Genomic DNA, 20915 nt, shown 5'->3' with positions numbered 1-20915 from the left:
CTCCAAGTGGTAATCTTTTGCTAATGGACTATTGATGGACAACAGACTATCCCTAAAGCTCTTCTGGTCTAAGAGAAGTATAGAATTCACATGCTTCTGTGTAAAGCATTTGTAATGTCACATAATGTTGTTGTCCACGTGTTCCTCCACTGTATAGAGAAGCGCCCTGTCAGTATATGCATAATACAAGCAAGACTAATGCTACACTAATTTCTCCAAGGCTATACGCATTTCATATTATGATAAACCATATATGCCAGTCATAGAATTGTACATTTCTGCCACACTGATTGTTCCAAGATTATCACTAACAGTCATTTTACATAAATATCTCAACCTTATTTTAATGGTATTGTGAATTCATTTATTTTCATGGAGAATGAGTTTTTGTGGTTTTGTTAAAAATTATATTTTCCTCTGAACTTAAATCTGTAAATTAATGATGGAGTCAAATTGTTTTCCCAGAAAGGTACAGTTTGTTGGACCTTCATGTTGATAACCTAAAGTAACCATGAAATCCGCATTATTCGGTACCTCCACAAAAAACTGATTTCTCAGTATCCTCTACACAAATTTTCAAATTCTGCAAACGAAAGCAAACCCTAAAAATTGAAGAGTCATTTCTGTGACTCGACTAAGACTGAAATGTTTGATTTTGTTTTAATGAAAGAGACATAACTCTATAAAATGTTCATAGGCACTGTTATTCTTGTAATTAGAAAATCACCCATTTAATGCAGGCAATATTAGAAGTTTATAAACACGAACTGACAAAACCCAGAAGTTTCATTTTATTTTCCCCTTGATTAAATGGCAGGTTTATCTTATTCTTATAAAATACATGCATCCAAAATAACAACCATCGACAGCAGGCAGTACATTAACAATGAAAAATAAACCAAACACACACATTTCTTAATTTCATAATCACAAGGCATCTTTCATTAATTTGCATTAAAAAGCACCTGCTTTATGAGTATCCACTGAATATTTGATAGCATTTCTTTTTATATATATATATATATATATATATATATATATATATATATATATATATATATATATATATATATACATATACACACACACACAATACTCTGTTGCTAGGGGTACAATTCTATTTGTATTGTGCTCTGCTCCATTTCAAACATCAAAGCTGATAACACTTTAACAAACTAATAAGAATTTAGTTGCAACTTATAACGTTGATCTCAACTGTAAGAACATCTTTCAAATTTGTTGAAAATATACTATGCCATATTAAAAATTGTTACTAGTTTTGACAACTCAAGATCTCAATTATTCTGACAAAGCAAAAGGTTAGTTTCAGAAGTACAATTTGTTGCAAATGACAGCCCATATGTAAATTTAATACAGATTGACCATTATTGATATCACTGTGGTAATAATTTTGCAACACACTGTGCATAAAACTGGTATTATATTCTTGTATCAATGAAAATATAAACTAATATCCAGTTATATTCATAATACATTGAAGAAAAATACCCACAATACCTAGTAAAGAGGGAACTGATTCATTCAAAAATGCATTTCTGTTCCATTTTCTGACAAATGCTACAAAGCATACTTCCAATGGAAACTGAAATTCATTTACTTCCTCAAACAGCTGGACCTCCATGTTGTCAAGGCCAAACTTGAAGGATGTACCTACTGGAGCCTTTTATAATAGGCTGTAGATAAATATCTTTTGAAGTGATTGATGTTAAATGCATGAAATCTTTAGCCATGCTACTTTTCTCCCATAAAATATTTTTACAACTTTGAAAGTTTTGCTCAGAATGAACTGTAACTTTTAATGATAATGGAAGCTTTACATCTTTCTAGAGCATCTGTCTCGGTTGCGGGAGGTCATGGGTTCGAACCCTGGCCAAGTCATACTAAAGATTTGTAAAAATGGTACTAGCAGTTGCTTCACTTGGTGCTCAGCATTAAGAGGTTAGTGTTAGGACTAGTCGGCCTGGTATCAGAATAATGTGACTGGGTGGGACATTATGCTACATGTCTGCGGCATTATGCCCCGGTGCTAGACATCACTATAAACTGCCACACTGCAGACATCGTAGCGATATGACTGAATTTTGTTTAAAGCTACGTTAAAAATCCAAATCACACACACACACACACATACACACACATATAAATCTGTCTTTTGCTTACCAGTAAAAGTTTCAGTTAATTTAGGAAAGATTAAAAATTTCCAGAGATTTCAGTGGATGTAAATGATATTATCAGCAATGAACTCTGATGTTAATGAAACAATAATGAGGTTATGATATCAGATAAGTGAAAAAATATGTAATAGGATATTTAACTATCAACCAGAGTCCAGTGAACATTCTATCCTATTTAAAGGATGTTCCAGTAAAACATAAAGGATCAGAGAAGGGTTATTTCATATCTGAACAGATCTGATTGATGCAATTAAGAATTTTGTATGATCTCCATTAGGACTCAGATTAATGAGTACCTTACCTGAAACTAAAGCCAAATCTGATAAATTTACTGACAATCACATCCATGTTTTCTCTTAATTACTTTTTGAAAAGTGACTAACAAAAGACTACAGTAAAACCTGCATTGAAAGACAGATGTCACTGGAGACTATATTTCATCTAATGGCTATTTAAAAAAAAACACCTGGGACCCAGGGAAGGTACTTTTAATGTGGGGTACCCAACCATAGATGCAATTTAGAATTTTCTTGTCATTTTAATATGAACTCTTTGACACAAAGTACCCTGGCATATAATTTTAAAAAACTAGCTTCCCTGGGTACCATGTTATATTTAAATGGAACATCCCTGAGACAAATTATAAAGTTAAGTCGAGACTTAAGGTAAATAAATTTTTTCCGTGTACCAATGTTCATGGTTTATGGAAAAATGAAATTTTTTTTGTGTACTTAAATGCATGGGTCAGGGAAGCAGTAAATTCATGGATCATGTATGGGGTCAATTAGTGGCTCGGGGAAGGCTTCTTATTGTTTCTATAGAAAAATTAAATATTTGATTTGTACCAGCCATGAAGATAATGAAAATTATTACATGAAAAAATAGTCTATTCACAGCATATCAATGGTTGATTTAAAGTCTGACTTAAATTTTAACTTGTTTTTTGCTATAAATTTAAGTTCAAACTTAAGTAAAAATACCAGCGCTGATCAAATCCCATAGCCCCAATGAACAGGACAATATATTTTAAAGCTCTTCCTGTTTTAAAACTTGGGCAAGTGCTAATTTTTGTACTTTAATCACTTTATCTATCTTGATCTAGCCTTTCATGCTCTCTGGGAATAATGAATGCTTGATTCTACTCCCATATATCTATTTAAAGGCATTTTATCAACATCAGTGTTCATTTCCTGTATGAACTGATTAAATGACAGTGATAAATATAAATTTAACTGATTATAGAGAGGATCAACTTCAATGTGCGGTAGTGCATTTAAAGCAAAACAATTATGCTAATGTTTGCATTTAAATGACAAAATGTAAGTTATGATCACTGTAGTAGGAGTATTTGTTAAATGAGGTGATATTTTCTGGATAAAATGAAGTTTTTAAAATTAATTTTGCAAGGAAAGTCAAAAGGAAGATTCAGAGAAGGAAAATTCACATGAAAGTGGAAGGATAACGTAAGCTGCTACATAGTCAATTGAGGTAATTTTTCCTCCAATGAGACACAAGCCAGACTCTGTGGCAGGAAAAAATGTCAAATATGACACAACTAACAAACAAATATTCAGCTACAGTGGGTTGATAAATTATCCATGACATTAATTCATCCACTCTGAAGCAAATATGTTTCAAAGTTAATGCAAACAATATCCCAAACTGACATAGGTTGGAATTCAGCTGGTGTATTTTTTAATGGAACTGACAAATTCAGCATTTAGTTAAACAAGTCTCGTGAGTTTTGGATCTCAAAAAGCCCATGAAATTCCTGATATTGGATTTACTAAATGCTATGTGCACTCCAGGATAAGATTGGTCTTAAACTTGTAGCTAATTATAAGAATAGATCAGGGCAAAAGACTTTGTTCTGTCAATAGATCGAGTATTGAAAGAAGTTTGGGAAGGTCTTGAACTCCAGTAAATCCATTCCATTCTTGCTGATGGAAGTACTAAGGCTACCATATCGAAGCAAGAAATATGTATATAAAATAGTCTGAAAGTAACAAAGCTTAAAAATTAAGCCCTTTGAAGAAATAATTTGGTGTATATTGTTCTTTTGTTTTTAAAATTGATTACAATTTATCTCGTGGAACCTAGGCAGGATTGAAATGTTAGGATGAGAGATTACAGATGGGACAAGTAAATTTTCTGAAATCACTTGTCCTGGAGAAATGATTGTGATAAAAATTTTATCACCCCTGAATACTTAAACTTTTAAAAAATTCAATCCTATCACATCACACAGTGAATTATATCCCATGATCAAACAAATGCATATATGAAAAGGACATTAAATAATTTTCTGTCGATCAATATTGCTTTTGCATATGTTTGATTTCATAAATTGTATTAATACATAGCATTATGGAAACAATAAGATAAATTATCAAATAATATCAAGCAATAGAAAACTTACAAACATTTGTTACAAATTAACATACAAAATTATTTCACACAGGTTTCTACATTTTATGTACAATATATAAAAAACACCATTAAAACATGCTGTAAAATTAAATATTTAACAGTACACACTACACAGAAAGCCTTGTTGCAAAGACAACAGAAGCTTAAACCTCCTGAGTCAGTAGATTCTGATTTCAGTGCTAATTATAGAAAGTAACGATAGCCATTAGTGATGGGTAACCATGCTCACAAAATCTAGGTCCATAACTCCTGTAAACACTGACAGAGACCGCTGCAGATTGAACTCCTTCAATGCCTCATCAACATAAAACTGCATACCGTATTTAAAATGCAACAAATCTCATTCAAGTTGCCGACCAACATCCCAATGGATGGATGGACTTGATTACCATGCGCCTCTGCCAACTTTGTCAAACAGGGACCTAATTACATTGAAAGATGTTGAGTCTACTTAGATCCTGAGGTCATTAAGGCTCTCTAATTTACTTAAGTGAATCTTAAAACATGGAATATATTCCTTAAACTTAGGCAAGTTTGCCTTTTTTAATTTATCCTCACCCGATTCATCCTATAATTCAAGTTGAATTTCTTCTTGATAATATACATATTATTGAAGTAGTGGTACAATGGAGCACTTTTCATATCTGACATTACTCTCTATCTTTCATAACAAAATAAATTATATTGCATAAAAGTATAAAGACTACACATGTTAGTACCTAATATTTAGTTATTAAATTAACCTCTCTCTTAAATGTTAACATGAAAAATAAGTCCCATTCTTTTCTGCACATGTATACAAATCATAACAAGTACATGATTTCATTTCAATCCTGTGTCTGCATAACAAAAGGCAAATAACAATTACTGTCAACATGTAAGAAGTTCATGATAATGGTTTAAATAATTCTTTTGTTATGCTCACTGATATATAGTCCAAACACTGCTTACATGAAACCAGGTACACAAATGCAATTCATACAGAAAGGTTGTTCCTTGCAAGAAAATGGTTCAAAATTTGATATGTTCTTTTCTACAAGAATTCTGCAAGAACCTGATTATGGACAATCATTAAATGAGTTAAATCTCACACTTTGTTTCCGATATGCTGGTATACATACTTATTTTGTATATCAAAATAGGAAAAGGTCCAAGGCTTTGTCCTATACATACTTATTTTGTATATCAAAATAGGAAAAGGCCCAAGGCTTTGTAATATACATACTTATTTTGTATACCAAAATAGGAAAAGGCCCAAGGCTTTGTCCTATACATAGTTATTTTGTATACCAAAATAGGAAAAGGCCCAAGGCTTTGTCCTATACATACTTATTTTGTATATCAAAATAGGAAAAGGCCCAAGGCTTTGTAATATACATACTTATTTTGTAAACCAAAATAGGAAAAGGCCCAAGGCTTTGTCCTATACATAGTTATTTTGTATACCAAAATAGGAAAAGGTCCAAGGCTTTGTCCTATACATACTTATTTTGTATACCAAAATAGGAAAAGGCCCAAGGCTTTGTCCTATACATACTTATTTTCACCTATTAACAGATTTTTCAATATCTTATTACCAATCCCAATTATCATTTAGATATGGAAACTGTTCAAAATATTTCATAAACTAATCAATTAGACATGAAAATGGTTCTAGTTCTTAAACTAATCAAATAAACATGGAAACTGTTCAATTTAGTTCATAAAACTAATCAATTAGGCATGGAAACTGTTCAAAATATTTCATAAACTAATCAATTAGACATCAAAACTGTTCAAAATATTTCATAAACTATTCAATTAGACATGGAAACGGTTCAATATAGTTCATAAACTAATGAGCTAGTATAATTACTTTGCAAAAGAAAACCAATATTATGTCCAAGAAACATTTGCAATTCTCTATGGGCTCAGATAGCACAATGGTCATGCTCTTGATCTTTCTCTCTGCAGTCCTTGGTTTAATACTGGATTCCTGCACATGCAGGGGTTAAATGATGACCGATAATGATATGTGGTTTTCTTTGGGGTTTCTCATTATCCCCACCTACATGACAACCCTATGCATCCATACTTCAAAGCAACCCTATTAATCCTATCCTGTTTAAAATGAGCTATGCATAGAATTCTTGTGGCCCTGGTGGCCATTGTGAATGGTAAAATATGTGCCATTTTCATTCTAGAGCAACTAGGAATCAAAAGAAGTCTTTCAGTGAAAACAGAATGTCAAAACAACCAACATTTCATGAGTAGCAATAACAAGATTTTTGAGATGCCTAACCATGACATGTTGGATTGGCACCAGTTTCATTCAGGACCAAGTAGACACCATATTAAGTTTTGTAATCATAATTCAATATAACCAGTTGTTCAGGTGGAGTAGCAATAAGACTTTCAACATGGGTACTATGGTGCCATTTCGGCTCCTAGGTCAGCAAAATTTTAGTATAGGACCAACTAGGCATCAAAAGAAGTCTTTTAGCAAAAACGCCATGCCAAAACAACCGTCCCCTCATGAGTAGCAATAACAAGCTCCTCAAGATGACTGCCATGGCATGTTGGATTAGCGTCATTTTCATTCAGGACCAACTAGGCATCATAAGATGTTTTTTTTGGTGACAATGTCATGTCAATACAACCACGCATTAAGCAAAAGTAGTGATAACAAGATAACAGCTATAACAGCAGTGATACTGGTCATCAAATCTACACCATTTTCATTTATAACCAACTAGATATTATGATTAGTCTTCTAGTGATACCCCATTTCAATATCATATAACCATCTATTTCATTAGTAGTAGCAATATAAAGATTTTAAAATGGCTATCATGGTGGCCATACTGAATGTCTGAGGGCACCATTTTCACTTAGGACAAACTAGGCATTAAAAGTCTTTTAGTGAAAATCCAATGAAGTACAAAACTCTGTCCAGAAGACAGAGCATCAGCAGGTTTTTCAAGATGACCGTCAATAAAGCCAAACTGGATGTCAGATTGCACAATTTTTATTTAGGACTAACTAGACAACATAAGAAGTTTATAGCGACAACCCCGTGTCAATACAAGCATCTGTTCAGTAGCGATAACAAGATTTTTAAAATCATCACCGTATTTGACATTAAATCTGCACCATTTTTCATTGAGCATAAATTAGACATTATAAAAAGTCTTTTAGTTAAAATCCTACACTGATATGACCATCCATTCAGGTGTAGTAACAATAAGATTTTCAAAATGGCTGTATTGGTGTCCCTATTGGATGTCTGTGGGACACCATTCTGATTTAGAGCCAACTAGACATCAAAAGAAGTCTTTCAGTGAAAACCCTATGTCAATACAAGCATCTTCTCAAAAGTGAAGCAAAAACAAGATTTTCAAAATGGCCACCATGGCAGAAATACTGAATGTCAGATTGGAACCATTTTCATTCATTTAGGACCAACAACACACACATCATAAGAAGTCTTTTAGTGAGAATCTCATATCAGTATGACCAACTGTGCAGGAGTAGCAAAAACAAGATTTTCAAAATGGTCACCATGGCAACCATACTGGAGGTCAGATGGGCACCAATTTCATCCAGGACAAACCATACCTTGGATTGAATCTGTCCATAAAGTTTTGTGGCAATTCTTCCAGTAGTTTAATGGAGTCATGATAACAAACAACAGACCTGGATGTGAGATGATGGGCAATGAATAAAAGGCAATCATTTAAGTTCTTTGGTCTATGAACAGCAATGCTAAAAACTGCAAGAGTAGTTGCACACTTAAAATTCAGTTATACACCGCATCCAGCTGCAAGAGAATCAACTCTTATAAAAGTCATGGGAGAACAAATTTTGTTTATGTATGCATCTTTAGATAAAGACTGTAACATGTACTCAGTATAACAGCAGTCCATCAATAACTGTAAGGCAAACTGCAGGACATATGCTAATAAGCCTGTATTATGCACTGCATTAAGCTACAAAACAGAAAGTGCAAAGACATTTAAAAACGTGATTTGCTGATCTGTGCATCTTGAGCCTATGGACATAATATTTACTAAGTTTCATGCAGGGCCCCTACAACAACAACAACTAAGTTTCATACCAATCCATAACAAACTGGAAGATTAGTTGTGCCAACAAGAGTGTCATACACTGCTTTAAGCTACAAGATAAAAAGTGCAAAACCTCAAACAAAACTTGGAGCAAAGTAATTTGTGGATATGTGCATCTACAGATGATGCCCATAATATTTACCAAGTTTAAAGGTAATCCATCATACACCATGACTAGTTGTGTTAATGAACACTACATTCTGCTACAAGAAAAATAAGGAAATAACTTTAACAACATGAGACACAATTGGGACATGATATATGTAAGCACATGAAAGGATATTCATACATGTATAAAAAACAATGAGTGGAAAATAAAGACATAATCTTCACACTGTCATTTAGTCATAAAAAAATATGATATGCATATTTCTGGATTAAAACTAACAAAAATCTTGTTGGCCTGTCAGAATAAGATTTCAGTTTTACCAATTTTTCACCCTCCATTTACTGACAGTGAATCATGGCTGCATGATCTAGATTTATTCTTTTGAGAAAAGACCTTGTTTGTATTAACCTGCAATATGATGTTATACAATATTTGATATGCATTCTCTGCATAATTAGTTAAATAATTTGCATTTGATGTAACTTGCTGTAATCTGAAACCAATCCTGATTAGCAAATAGCAGGTAAAAGTGTCCATTACAGAATAATACACTCCAGTCTATGTCCAGTAGGTGCAACAATATACTGGGAGAAACAGTGACTTAATCAACAACATGATTTGTAGCACTGTTACTTAAGAATGGAATTAAATGAAATCAGGTTTAAACATTTAAAAAAATCAGGAATTTCATTTTTTGTAATTTATCTTTTTATAGGAAATTCTTTATCATGAATTTATTTTTCATGAATGCGAAGCTATTAGGGTGTACATATGGAAAATGGGATAGTCCAGATAACTGAATTAATGACATTAGCTAAATAAGGATCTTCATCTGGATGTTGGATTTTTTCATGATTTTTTGGTAAAAGCTAAAAGTACAAAATATAAATATAAAATAATGTGTGATTAATGACATTTAATATATTACATGCATAAAAAAATGCATACCCATGTAATGGCATGAACAAATATATTTCAGACATTTTAATACGACAAAATACTATTTTAAGGTTATTGTTAGTTTTTATTAGGCAATGTGAGTAAGGTGTTTGGCTAAAGGTTATAGGTGTGCATTAGAGATGCACATACAATACTTGGTTTGGTTGGGCTAAGCCTGTTTCAATGTATTTTGCTTATAAGACAATACAGCAAAAATTTATTTCCTAAATTGCATCACTTCATAATTTTTCAAACTAATCTTAGGGATAATGCATGTCATCTACTTTGAGTTTTACTTGTTATGTTTCTATTTTATATTTTTCTTCAGCTTCAAATTACAAATAAATAAAATGAATTCCTAAAGTGTATTATTTTGCTAATTTACCTAACTTGTTTCACTGAAATTAAGGAAACTTTTATTTTAAAATTATTTTTAAAAATCTGTTTGAATTTTTTCCACAGGGGGCAAGATTTCAGCATAACCCAAAATGTGATTTTCAGATGTCCTGATGCGAGCTTACTTCCAATGCTTTAATAGGCAAACATTCCAGTGCCGTGTTTTTCTGCTTTTAGTAATGGTGGCCATATATGATGATGGATCATTATCATCTTTACCAATTTGAAAGGTTTCTATGCCAGGATGTTTCCTATCAAATTTGGTCAAATTCTGTTAAACAGATTTTGAAAAGAAATAATAATGAGATTTTTCTGAAACAAATTTATAACATGAGCTTTTCTATTTTAGCTATTGGAGCCATATTTGAAGTCAGATTGGCATCTGTAAAAACTTGCAAGATTTTTGCCAGTATGTTTTCTGTCAAATTTAATCAAATTCTGTTAAGCAGTTTTTGAGAAGTCATTAAAAAGGTTGTCTCTATTCTTAGCAACAGTGGCTATATTTGACATTGGATTCTGGCACAATTTGTTAAGATATTAAAGCTTTTCATACCAGGATGATCTGTGCAAAATTTAGTTCAAATTTCATGGTGATCCATATTAAATGCAATAACAAGATTGTGTCATACACTACCAGAAGGCAAAAGGTTAATAACTCTTAAAAATTGCAGGAACAAAGTGATATATTTACTTGCACATCTTTTGGTGATGATCATAATATTTTCCAAGTGTCATGGCAAGCCATGTAAAAACAGCAGTACTAGCTGAACTAATGAGAGCTGGATAGAAGAATGAACAGACACTGGATTAATACACACCCCTGGCTGTAAAGAAGAAACAGTATATAAGAACTAAAATGCCAATAGCACATCATGAAGACAGAGTTTATGCATTGTTATTTGTGTCTAACACTATTCTGATCATGTTATGTTTTTGGCTGTTCTTGAGAAAATGGGTTGTGTGTTCTTGACCTAAATATGCAACCTCACTGTTGTGTTTTCTATGAGTTCAAATTGAAAACACGACTCTAGTAGTGTTGCTATTCTATGTCAAATTGAATGTGGCCTTTGTTGTACTCCTTCACCTTTCTTTAGAGACCAATAATGTAATAATACCTGCCCATGTGGATGTTTATATTAACTAATGACATAACATGTGTTCCATATATTGCAATATTGCACCTGTGAATGGAATTATGTTAACATGTGAAATAAACAAGAATTGCATGGAAGGCATTATCTCATTTGTGAATGGCATTATGCTATTTTATCAAAAGAAAAAGTGTTCAGTGGAAGGCATTGTGAATTGTATTATGTTATTCTATCAAAAGAAAAAGTGTTTAGTGGCAGGCATTATCTGACCTGTGCATGGCATTATTAAGATGTTGGTTTGTGCCTAAACAGATGAGACAGGAATCCTGTGATATAAGGCTACAAACTTCAGGTATACAATAATATTGTACAAAAGAGACAGTAGAATACAATCACTAATGTAAAAAGATATTACTTTAGCATTTTTGAAGATGTTACTTCTGGCAAGTAAGTAATACCTATACTATACGATTTACAGATGAGGCAAAATGGAACATATATGACCTTAAGATAACATTCTATGACAAGGAAGTATGCAATGCTTAATATCATCAAAAGAATACTACATTCAGCATACACTTTAAAAAAATCTATACCAAATATAATTCATATAAACAAAAGCATTTCAAATTAAATTCGCATGCTTTTGGAATAAAAAATAATGAAGCATGAACTGTGTTAAAGCCTTTGAGTCCTATCATACTGATGGGACCTTAGTGCCATATATAATGTGGTGAAATTTTTTCATCCTGGGTCTCCGTCGTTTTGGTTTAGATTTTCCACGATAGTACTGATTGATCAAAAACAGCACGACTAAAGTCAATCCTACAAATGCCAGCACTGGAAAGACAGTCAAATTATCAACTTCCTGAGCAAAATGGCTTTCTTCTTTCAGTGGACTATCCAGATCAAATTCTGCTTGTTCTTTTATATCAGGACTTGGCATATGTTTGTTGATATCACGTTGATTATTTCCTCCTATAGGGACCTCAAAGCCATTTATAGATAAGAGTTTCTGGGGCTGATATAAATTCCTGGAAAAAAAAGGGGAAAATAAAGGAAAGGGTTTCGTGGAACACTTCTCTCAGTGAACTGCACTATAAGAAATGCTCCCTATGTAATTAAATCACATTAAAAAAATCTCAGAAAAAATCTTGAAGTTAGATTTCATGTGATTTTTTTCAATTTAAAAATACATATTAAAAGTGATAATTCATATAAATGACACTAGTGTCATCATGAAATGATAGATTTCCCTTGTCCTCCACCTATGTAATGACTCCTACTGAAAGTACCTAATGGTCTAGACCTCCCAATTTTATACAACTTATGCTACTACCATATGGTCCAGAAATATCAATTTTATACTACTTGTTAGTATCATATGGTTCAGAAATCTAAATTTTTATACTACTTAGATTTCCAATAGCAACATAAAACTAGACTTGTGTTTGTAAAACATACATAAACGTTCACTGCAAACACTAATAATTTAAGTAGCAACAATTTTTAAAACAAACACTTTAATTTTTATATATATTAACATCAAAATCTAATCAGGTCACAGAGAGAGAGAGAGAGAGAGAGAGAAGCATACTAAGTTTCTTCATCGAGTGTGTTTTGCTTAATCTTGCCAGCAAGGTCTTTGTCAAAAGTGTACCAGTCAAAAGTGTAGAAGAAAAAATAAAGTGAAAAGTTGCAGCAGTGGCCAAAAACCTAACAAAATCATCCATGAATTCAAATATGCCCAACAAAATTTCCTTGTTATACCTAACTTGGTTTTTACTCAAGAAAGTTTGAAAAGAGTGTCAAGTCCAAAATGTTTTTAAAATATGTTAAAACAAATATTAAAAATTACTGTAAGGGCATGAAAATAACAAGGTCATCAACACATACAATAAAATATGCCCATCAAAAGCAAGCTCTTGATCATGTACATGCTGTCTCTTTACTCCTGCCTCCTCATAAAGACCCATCCCAATATCAAGAGCTCGATACCTGAACTTGCTTCACTATTGCTGTTCATGCAGTAATTAATTTTCAACAGAAATTTAAAAAGAGTTGGGATAATGGGTTAAATTTGTAACAAAGTAGGAAATAATAGGGAGTCTGACAGAAAAGTAGGAAAAAGAAATAAAGTTGGAAAAACTATGGCCACTGGAAAGACAGTCAATTGTGCTAAGAAGCTACACGTAAAAAAGTGTAGTGTCCAAAAACAAAAACAAATTTAATCAGGTTATCTCCTGATGACTTTAAAAAGTGTAAAAAGTTTCATGACTCTTTTTTTTTTTAACCTTTGCACAAAATGGATTTAGGATAGACTTATGGATACAAGGACAGAAAGCATCAGAACAATATGACCCCTTCTGCTCTCACAGTGGTGGCATAAGTGCTGAATGTAGAAAATTCAAAGTATCAAAGGCACCTCTATGCATCTTTGACATGAGTGCAAAGTTTGGTGAAATACCTTGAACACTTTCAGAATTATTGTTAACGTGTTATTTGGACAAGAAAAAAAATTGTGGCAAGAACCAGACCCTAGCCAATGGCATCAGAAGGATAATTACTGTGCAATATGAAATAGAAGTAAGAACTGTGGCAAGAACTCATCTCCCAGCCAGCATACATCTAAAAACACTGTGTGTTTATTCCCTAATTCTACAACTAGATAAGTACAATAAATCTGAGTCATATACTCACGTGGGGACAGTGATATTAAGGGGCTGGGGCAAGGCCCATGTTAGACTGGGGCAGGGAGGGAGAGGTCTGGACTGGGGAGTCCCAAGGTGACCTTCTGTGACTTTGGAGTAGCGATGTAGGTGGTTCCCTGAAATGCAAAGAAAGAGTATTAGTCATGGTGCTGCTTATTTTGTCTTCAAATATTTGAAACTGTCCATGCAATACTGTATAAAAGTTGTTTATTGTCCTGGTGATGGAGCTTCTTAGTTCAATTATTACAATACTTTATGTGTTTTGATTTTGCACTGCTGTAAATCAGACAATATTCTTTATTATTTATTTAAATTGAATGAAATTTACAGTTTCAGTTTTGCCTAAAATTTAATGGATTATTAATAAAGTGAAAATAAAATAACTTCAAAGATAGCCTTCTATATAATATTAAAAAACATTTACATGGAAGGAGAAAGCAACTCTGTTAGTAAATTATGCTTCTTTGAGAATACCTACACCTTGCTACCACCAGAATCCAGCCCTCCAGGAATGGCAACAGAATGTCATTTTTACTGTCAGGGTATGGTGGTCATCATTGCCACAGCCAATGTTCCCACCAGAATCAATTTTGTTCTCTTAGAAGCTAGATCATGAAGAGAGAAACTCAAGAAAATTGACTGCATACCAGCCAATGGCTTCAATCGTTTCTTATATCAAAACATTGCTTTCATGGAGATCACATGAATCTCAAAAGTTGAAATTTTCTTGAGGCATATGTGATCTTTTGTCAAGCATATGACTCACTTCAGCCATCAAGACTTAAAGGGTTGTATAATCTTTTCTGGCCTCTACTAGATGAAAGTGGCATTGTCTGGCCCTAACACATTTTTTGGTGCATTCCAGGTAGTGCTTGAGAGAGCACAGACGTGGTACTGTATCACTTCATCTTTTGACATCAATAGAGAAGACAGAATGAATGACCACTCTGGCTGCCCCCAGACAGTAACCGGTTCAAAGCTATGAAACCTATTTGTGTCATGAGGACCTCAGAAACATCCAGCTGGAACTAGAGATAATTTGGGTCCACTGAAAAGAAATGCAACTCACCCATCCTGCAAGCCAAAGACAGAAATGCAACTCACTCATCCTTCAAGCCAAAGATAGGTTTATCAAAAACATGTTTAGTTGGACAGCAGTTTCAGCTCAAGCTTAAGCCATGTCAAAACACATGATGGATTCCACTTAGGAAAAATGTTAATGATCTGGTCTGTTCGGGTCAAAGTCGGCCAGCAAATCCTGAAAAATATAACCCTCTAATTTTCATACCTTAAAGTTTCCAAAATCATGGAGCTGTCGCGTGTGACAGTAATTGAAGCTAACTTCTCAAACAGTCAAAGAAAAGGTCAGCCAGTTGCAAGATTTAGGCATTCAAATGGATGATGCTGTTGCCTTTTGCAACATTCCTTAACAATGTGCCACTTTCAAATTAAATGCCTTTGATGTGAAGGGTCTTCCAGTTCATAAGATTCTGTCCTTTTCTGAAGGGCCAAATTTTTTTACAAGAAGCAGACATGATGAAGCCCATCTATGTAGGGATGGAAAACATGCAACCAGCATAGCTTGAACAGATGTGACACTGCCTTGATTTTCTTAGGGATGTTTATTCCTAGGACGAACAGATTATTCACTCAGGACTTTTCCCATCTGAGGGGAGCTACCAGAACTACTTTGCAGGTCTGGCCCATTAACTGTTTAATCAGTCTCAGAGCAAGAATAGTAAGTGACCACTACAGAATTGTAAGATTTTACAAGGACTATTTTTTCACAAATTTCATCCTTCAAGAAATGAAAGGAACCCATTAAAACCTTAATTTCTCGAAGGTTCATAAGAAGCACCCTCTTCTCTTGACTCCAGTTGTTGCCGAACATGGCAAAGCAGGGCAAAAGGTGAGAACCCAAACCAATGAGTTGACATAGCGAATGTAAATCTCTGGTTGGGTTTTCTCCACAGGAATTCACACTGAAAGAAACTGATTGTCTTGCCACTGACAAAGGAACTGTTTCATCTTGGTCAAGATCATAATACAATAATGTAGATGACTGGAAATGGGGTGCTACATGGCCAGTATAGTAATCTGCAGCGGACTCATGAAAATGCAAAATGAAGAATTATGCTGCTACACTGAGCAAAACAAGGGCTTGCAGAAGTTCTCCCACAGATATCCACTCCCATCTGGAGATAAACTCAGAAACTTGATAATCTGTAAAATTCAAATTGAAGGGAGATGAACAAGGTAAAGATGGGTAAACATTGCCTGACAAACAAAGTGCAGAGTTAAGATCCGACTCCTCCCAGTTCACTAGAAACTTCTGGGACAGAAAAGTGAAATACAGCTGTTCACATCCTTCAATACGATTCAATTTACAATGTGTTTTTATACAATATAACCCATGTACATTGCAGGCACTGCTGACAAAGTATGCCTGAACATCGTGATGATGCAGTAAATTTTGTTTGTAAATTCCCATGAGCTGGTACTGAGTCAGTATGGCAGTGCATGTAATTGGTAAATTGTTCCTTGGAATGCAAACCTGAAGGAATTTTCATGAAGCCAGATAAATAGTTATAAGGAAATATGTGTTGGTCAAATCAAAAAAGATTGGAAACTTGTCCTTTTAAAAAAAAGTCATACTGAATGTGAAGTTTCCATCTTGAACTTCGATGTAGTTACATATTTGTTGAACCTGCTTAGATCTATCACTGGACTAAACTTCTCTTCAAGAAAAGTCCTAGTAACTGCTCAAAATTGTGAAATGGTACAAAAAGGTACAAAATGAAAGATATTTATAAGGCCTCTGATAAAATTGACCTGATCAGGCACAAGTAGAAGTAGTAATTGTTGAATGATGAGATTTAGGACAGCCTTTCTATTCCATGAGCCTTTCTATTCCATGAGAGCCCACTCTTGTCTGACTACCATCTTGGTAAGTGGGTATGCTGTTGCACTTTTATGGCTAAAACAAGCCAAAGACGAGTTAATATTTTCACTCAGGAATGTTAGATTTGTGGTAGCAGATGTAATTCTGAAGAAATAATTATATGATGAGATTGTTCATTTCTGAAATAAATGATTTAAATACTGAATGTTCGATATTTTCTGTTGCTAAATGATGTCAAGTAAAAAATGTGTTTTATTCCCAATTCTAATCCCTAAGAAACTCACCCTCCATTCTCTGTGGCATTTCTGGAGTTGGAGGCAGAGTTATCTTCTCTTGGTTTGCAAAGACAGGTGGTGTGATATTGTGAGAAGTATACTCCAACAAGGCACTTAACATCCAGAAGCAGTCTAAAAAAAAAAAAAAAATTCTTACTTATATATGCTGCATGGATTATGAATAATTCATAAATAAAATATACTTTAATTCTTACCTGACTAGCCTTCATCATTTCATGCAGAAATAATTGCAGGCATACATGAAGAGAGACATCAAAATGGTGTCTGAACAATTTCATAAGCATGCTTCCCCTTAACTCCAAATTTAAGTGTCAATGGAGACTGTGCAATAAAAATGGATGACTTGGGTGGTAAATGTAAAGCAAATAAATCTAATTATTTGCCCCTCCCATATGACAATTTTTTTCCAATTATTTTTGAAAGAGTCAAACTGCACTGAATTATCAAATTGCTGAACAATTTTTTTAATAAAAATGTCTACAAATCAAGTTAGGTCTAAAGCAAAATATCTTTGATTCTAGTTTCCCAACCAACCTGTTTTCAACCTGCCAATCCTAATTTTGACATACCAACCATATAGAATTTTTCAACCAATAAAATAAAAATATAAAAGAAATGAATTCTGGACTTACTGAGTGCTGTGACCAGTCTGGATATAATATAATTTCCAAGAAACAGTATTCAACATCATGTTCAGTAACATACTATTTCTCCCAATATTTTTTTCAAGTGCCTAGCTGACAAAGACTAGAAAGCATGATTCAATAATGACTATCTTTGCCTGCTGTTCAATAATTGTGGTCAGCATCTAACAGTTTGATCAGATAAATGCAAATGAATGTGTGTGTGTGTGATTTGGATTTTTAATGTAGCTTTAGCAATTTTTCAGTCATATCGCTACAATGTCGGCAGTGTGGCAGTTTAAAGTGATGTCTAGCACTGGGGCATCATGCCGCAGACATGTAGCATGATGTCCCACCCAGTCACATTATCCTGACACCAGGCTGACCAATCCTAACACTAACCTCTTAATGCTGAGCGTCAAGCGAGGCAGCTGTTAGTACCATTTTTGTAAGTCTTTGGTTTGACTCAGCCGGGGATCGAACACACGACCTACAGCATCCAAGGCAGATGCTCTAACCACTAAGCCACCAGAGCAGTGAATGTAATAAGACAGACAGTACGGATGTAATATACATCATTGCTTTTCCGAGTAATACTAATAGGACCTTTTCTGAAAGTAATGACACTAGTTAATGCGAGCATGGTTCACTTTAGGTAAACTGATGGAAGAAATTTTTAAAAAATACTGTTCCAAATGACCAACCCAAATTTTATTTTAGCATAAAATCAGAAAGGTTTCTCATTTTGGCCTTAAAGAAGATGGTGATAAGATTAGCTCCATAAAACTATGGAATTTTTTAAATTAAATTTGAAGAAACCGTAACAATAAAAACATACCAGTCTGAAGATGGCTGTTGTCCAGGCAGTTAGAGTCCCCATACAGAACTACACGACCCCCTGACTTAGTGACATTGGTTTGATACAGTCCCAGAATTGGGACACTCTGAACTGTCACTGTCTCTCCCTTCAATACTTCATTACCTACAAAAGTCAGCATGATAATGTGAACATTGAGGTGATACACAGGTAAAGAAATATGACCTTAAGACAAAGCAAGTTAGTACAGTAATCAGATATTAGGAGTTTATAAGCTTTAAGCGTAAGTAGCGTCACATAAGCAGTAATTCAAGTTGGAACGAAAATAAAATTAGGCTTTAATTATTTTCTTATTTATAAAGATAGGTTGATCAGAATAATACTTTACAATGAGAAAATTTTAATGTGATTTTTACTTCACTTGTTTCTTAAGTAAAGAAAAGAAAGCATGTTTACATTACAGCAAAACTGCTCTCTTACACAGAAAAAAATGAAGACTATAAAACACTGCTTTTAGACTAAAATCTCATACAAAGTCTAAGAACAATGTGGAACATGGTATTACCTCCAAACTCTACTATGCTGTATGGCACCTGATAAATCAAAATTTTACATAACTCAAACTATCAGCAAGCAATTTATAGGTTCCTGCCAAATGAAGAAAAAGATTGCAGATCTATACGTTTTCCAGACCAAAAAGTAAAAATTTCCAGACTTCCCAAAGAGCTCTAAATCAGTATACTAAAACTCCCAAACGGAAAAAAGCAGTCATATTGCCGATTTCTGACGAAGACAGTTGTAATAACAAAAATTTAAGACATTTTAGTAATTTTTCAATTTTATCAGATATTTTCAAGACCTGGGAAAGCCATTTTCAAAATTGTTGACCTTTTCCAGAATTCCTGATGCACATAGGAACCCTGAATTAATATAAGTTGCAAAGGGAGGTACTACATGTATGTCTGTATCTACCATTGCTGGCAAGACAATAAAATGTTGAACAAGCTGATTGGTAATGTTGTAATGATGTCATTCTGGTTATCACAATTAGCCAATAATGCTGCTGACAATGAACAATCACAGCTGTTACCCTTTCAAAATTTATTATTCATAACTGTAAACTATCACCTGTAAATGTCCAATTAGAGACCAAGAAGATATATTTCTAAAATTCATTTTATTTCCCTAAAAAAAGCAATAGAACAAAAATGCTAAAACATTTGTTTATTCATTAGGCAAGTGTATGCATTTCCTTTTTTATTAAGTGGAAAGTTATTATTCAAGCTCAGATAACACTCAACACTAATACTACCTTGATCTTTCAAGTTCACTGTGATAAGTGTTCCCTCCTCTGGAAACTTGGCAATACTGGTACCAGATGCATAGTACACTGAAAAGAACATAAGGACATTAAACTTTAATTCTTAGAATTAAAAAACATCTTTCTGGTGTATCAGGACACATCCAGCTGTTATACAGATAGGGAGAAAGCAATGTTTAGAGTGAAACATATTTACTAAATACTCTTCATCAGGATCATAATACGTTGTGAGTACATCTTGCACAACCATCCCCCCACAAACTAAACAGATATTTCCTGTCTTTTGGCCTGGCTTGTTTAGCAATAGAAGTGATAAAAGTGTGTCTGTATGCTAAGATAGAAGCCAGACATGCTGTTTACCATTGGACAGAGTGATTGTTACTACCGGAACTATCTGTGCATGTTCTTCCAGGGATATAATTGCAGAGATTTCTTGGGACGGTGTGCCCATATTTTGATTGCACAAGTATTATCAAAGAAACAAATTTTACTTGAATGGCAAGGCATGAATTGGCCTGATTCTGAATGCTGATATAGAATAAGGGCTGTTCCAGTAAAACATATCTGGGACCCAGGGAAGGCACTTTTAATGTGGGGTACTCACCCAAAAATGCAAGTTAGAATTCTCTTATCATTTTTACATGAACTATGTGAAATCAAAGTACCCTGGTATAAAACTATGTGAAATCAAAGTACCCTGGCATATATTTTTCAAAAACTGTCTTCCCTGGGTACCATGTATGTTTAAATGGAACAGCTCTAAGCAGGTTCTGTACAAGGCTATGAACAGTGGTTTGATGGATGTCTTATGAAACCATACCAGAACCCATGGAGAATTCCAGCTCAGACAAAGGGCCAAAAGCCTCAAATGAGACAAATCAAAGTTTGCAAGAAGGCCAGAAAGGCCTCAGATTGTGATAGGAGTTAACTTCTCCTCATAGAGCCATAACAGGAAGTTACCTTTTTATGGTATTAAGGC

The 20915-nt window shown here is 33.9% G+C and overlaps 1 protein-coding gene across 1 annotated transcript in view; it reads right to left on the bottom strand.

The window, feature by feature from the left end:
* Positions 1-778: 778 nt before the first annotated feature.
* The window catches only part of LOC149780779 (membrane-bound transcription factor site-1 protease-like), a 100765-nt gene continuing 80628 nt past the window's right edge, over positions 779-20915 (bottom strand). Inside the window, exons 24-28 of the mRNA XM_089937856.1 lie at positions 19928-20005; positions 18637-18780; positions 17164-17286; positions 13967-14093; positions 779-12300 (exon numbers count right to left, since the gene is read on the bottom strand). Coding sequence (XP_089793982.1) covers positions 11964-12300; positions 13967-14093; positions 17164-17286; positions 18637-18780; positions 19928-20005 — 809 coding nt within the window. The 3' untranslated portion in view covers positions 779-11963. The remainder of the gene's footprint in view (positions 12301-13966; positions 14094-17163; positions 17287-18636; positions 18781-19927; positions 20006-20915) is intronic.

This window comes from Sinohyriopsis cumingii, chromosome 16, assembly GCF_028554795.1.
Source record: "Sinohyriopsis cumingii isolate HCF-2022 chromosome 16, ASM2855479v2, whole genome shotgun sequence".
Lineage (NCBI taxonomy): Eukaryota > Metazoa > Mollusca > Bivalvia > Unionida > Unionidae > Sinohyriopsis > Sinohyriopsis cumingii.
This window is presented reverse-complemented; position numbering and strand designations above follow the sequence as displayed.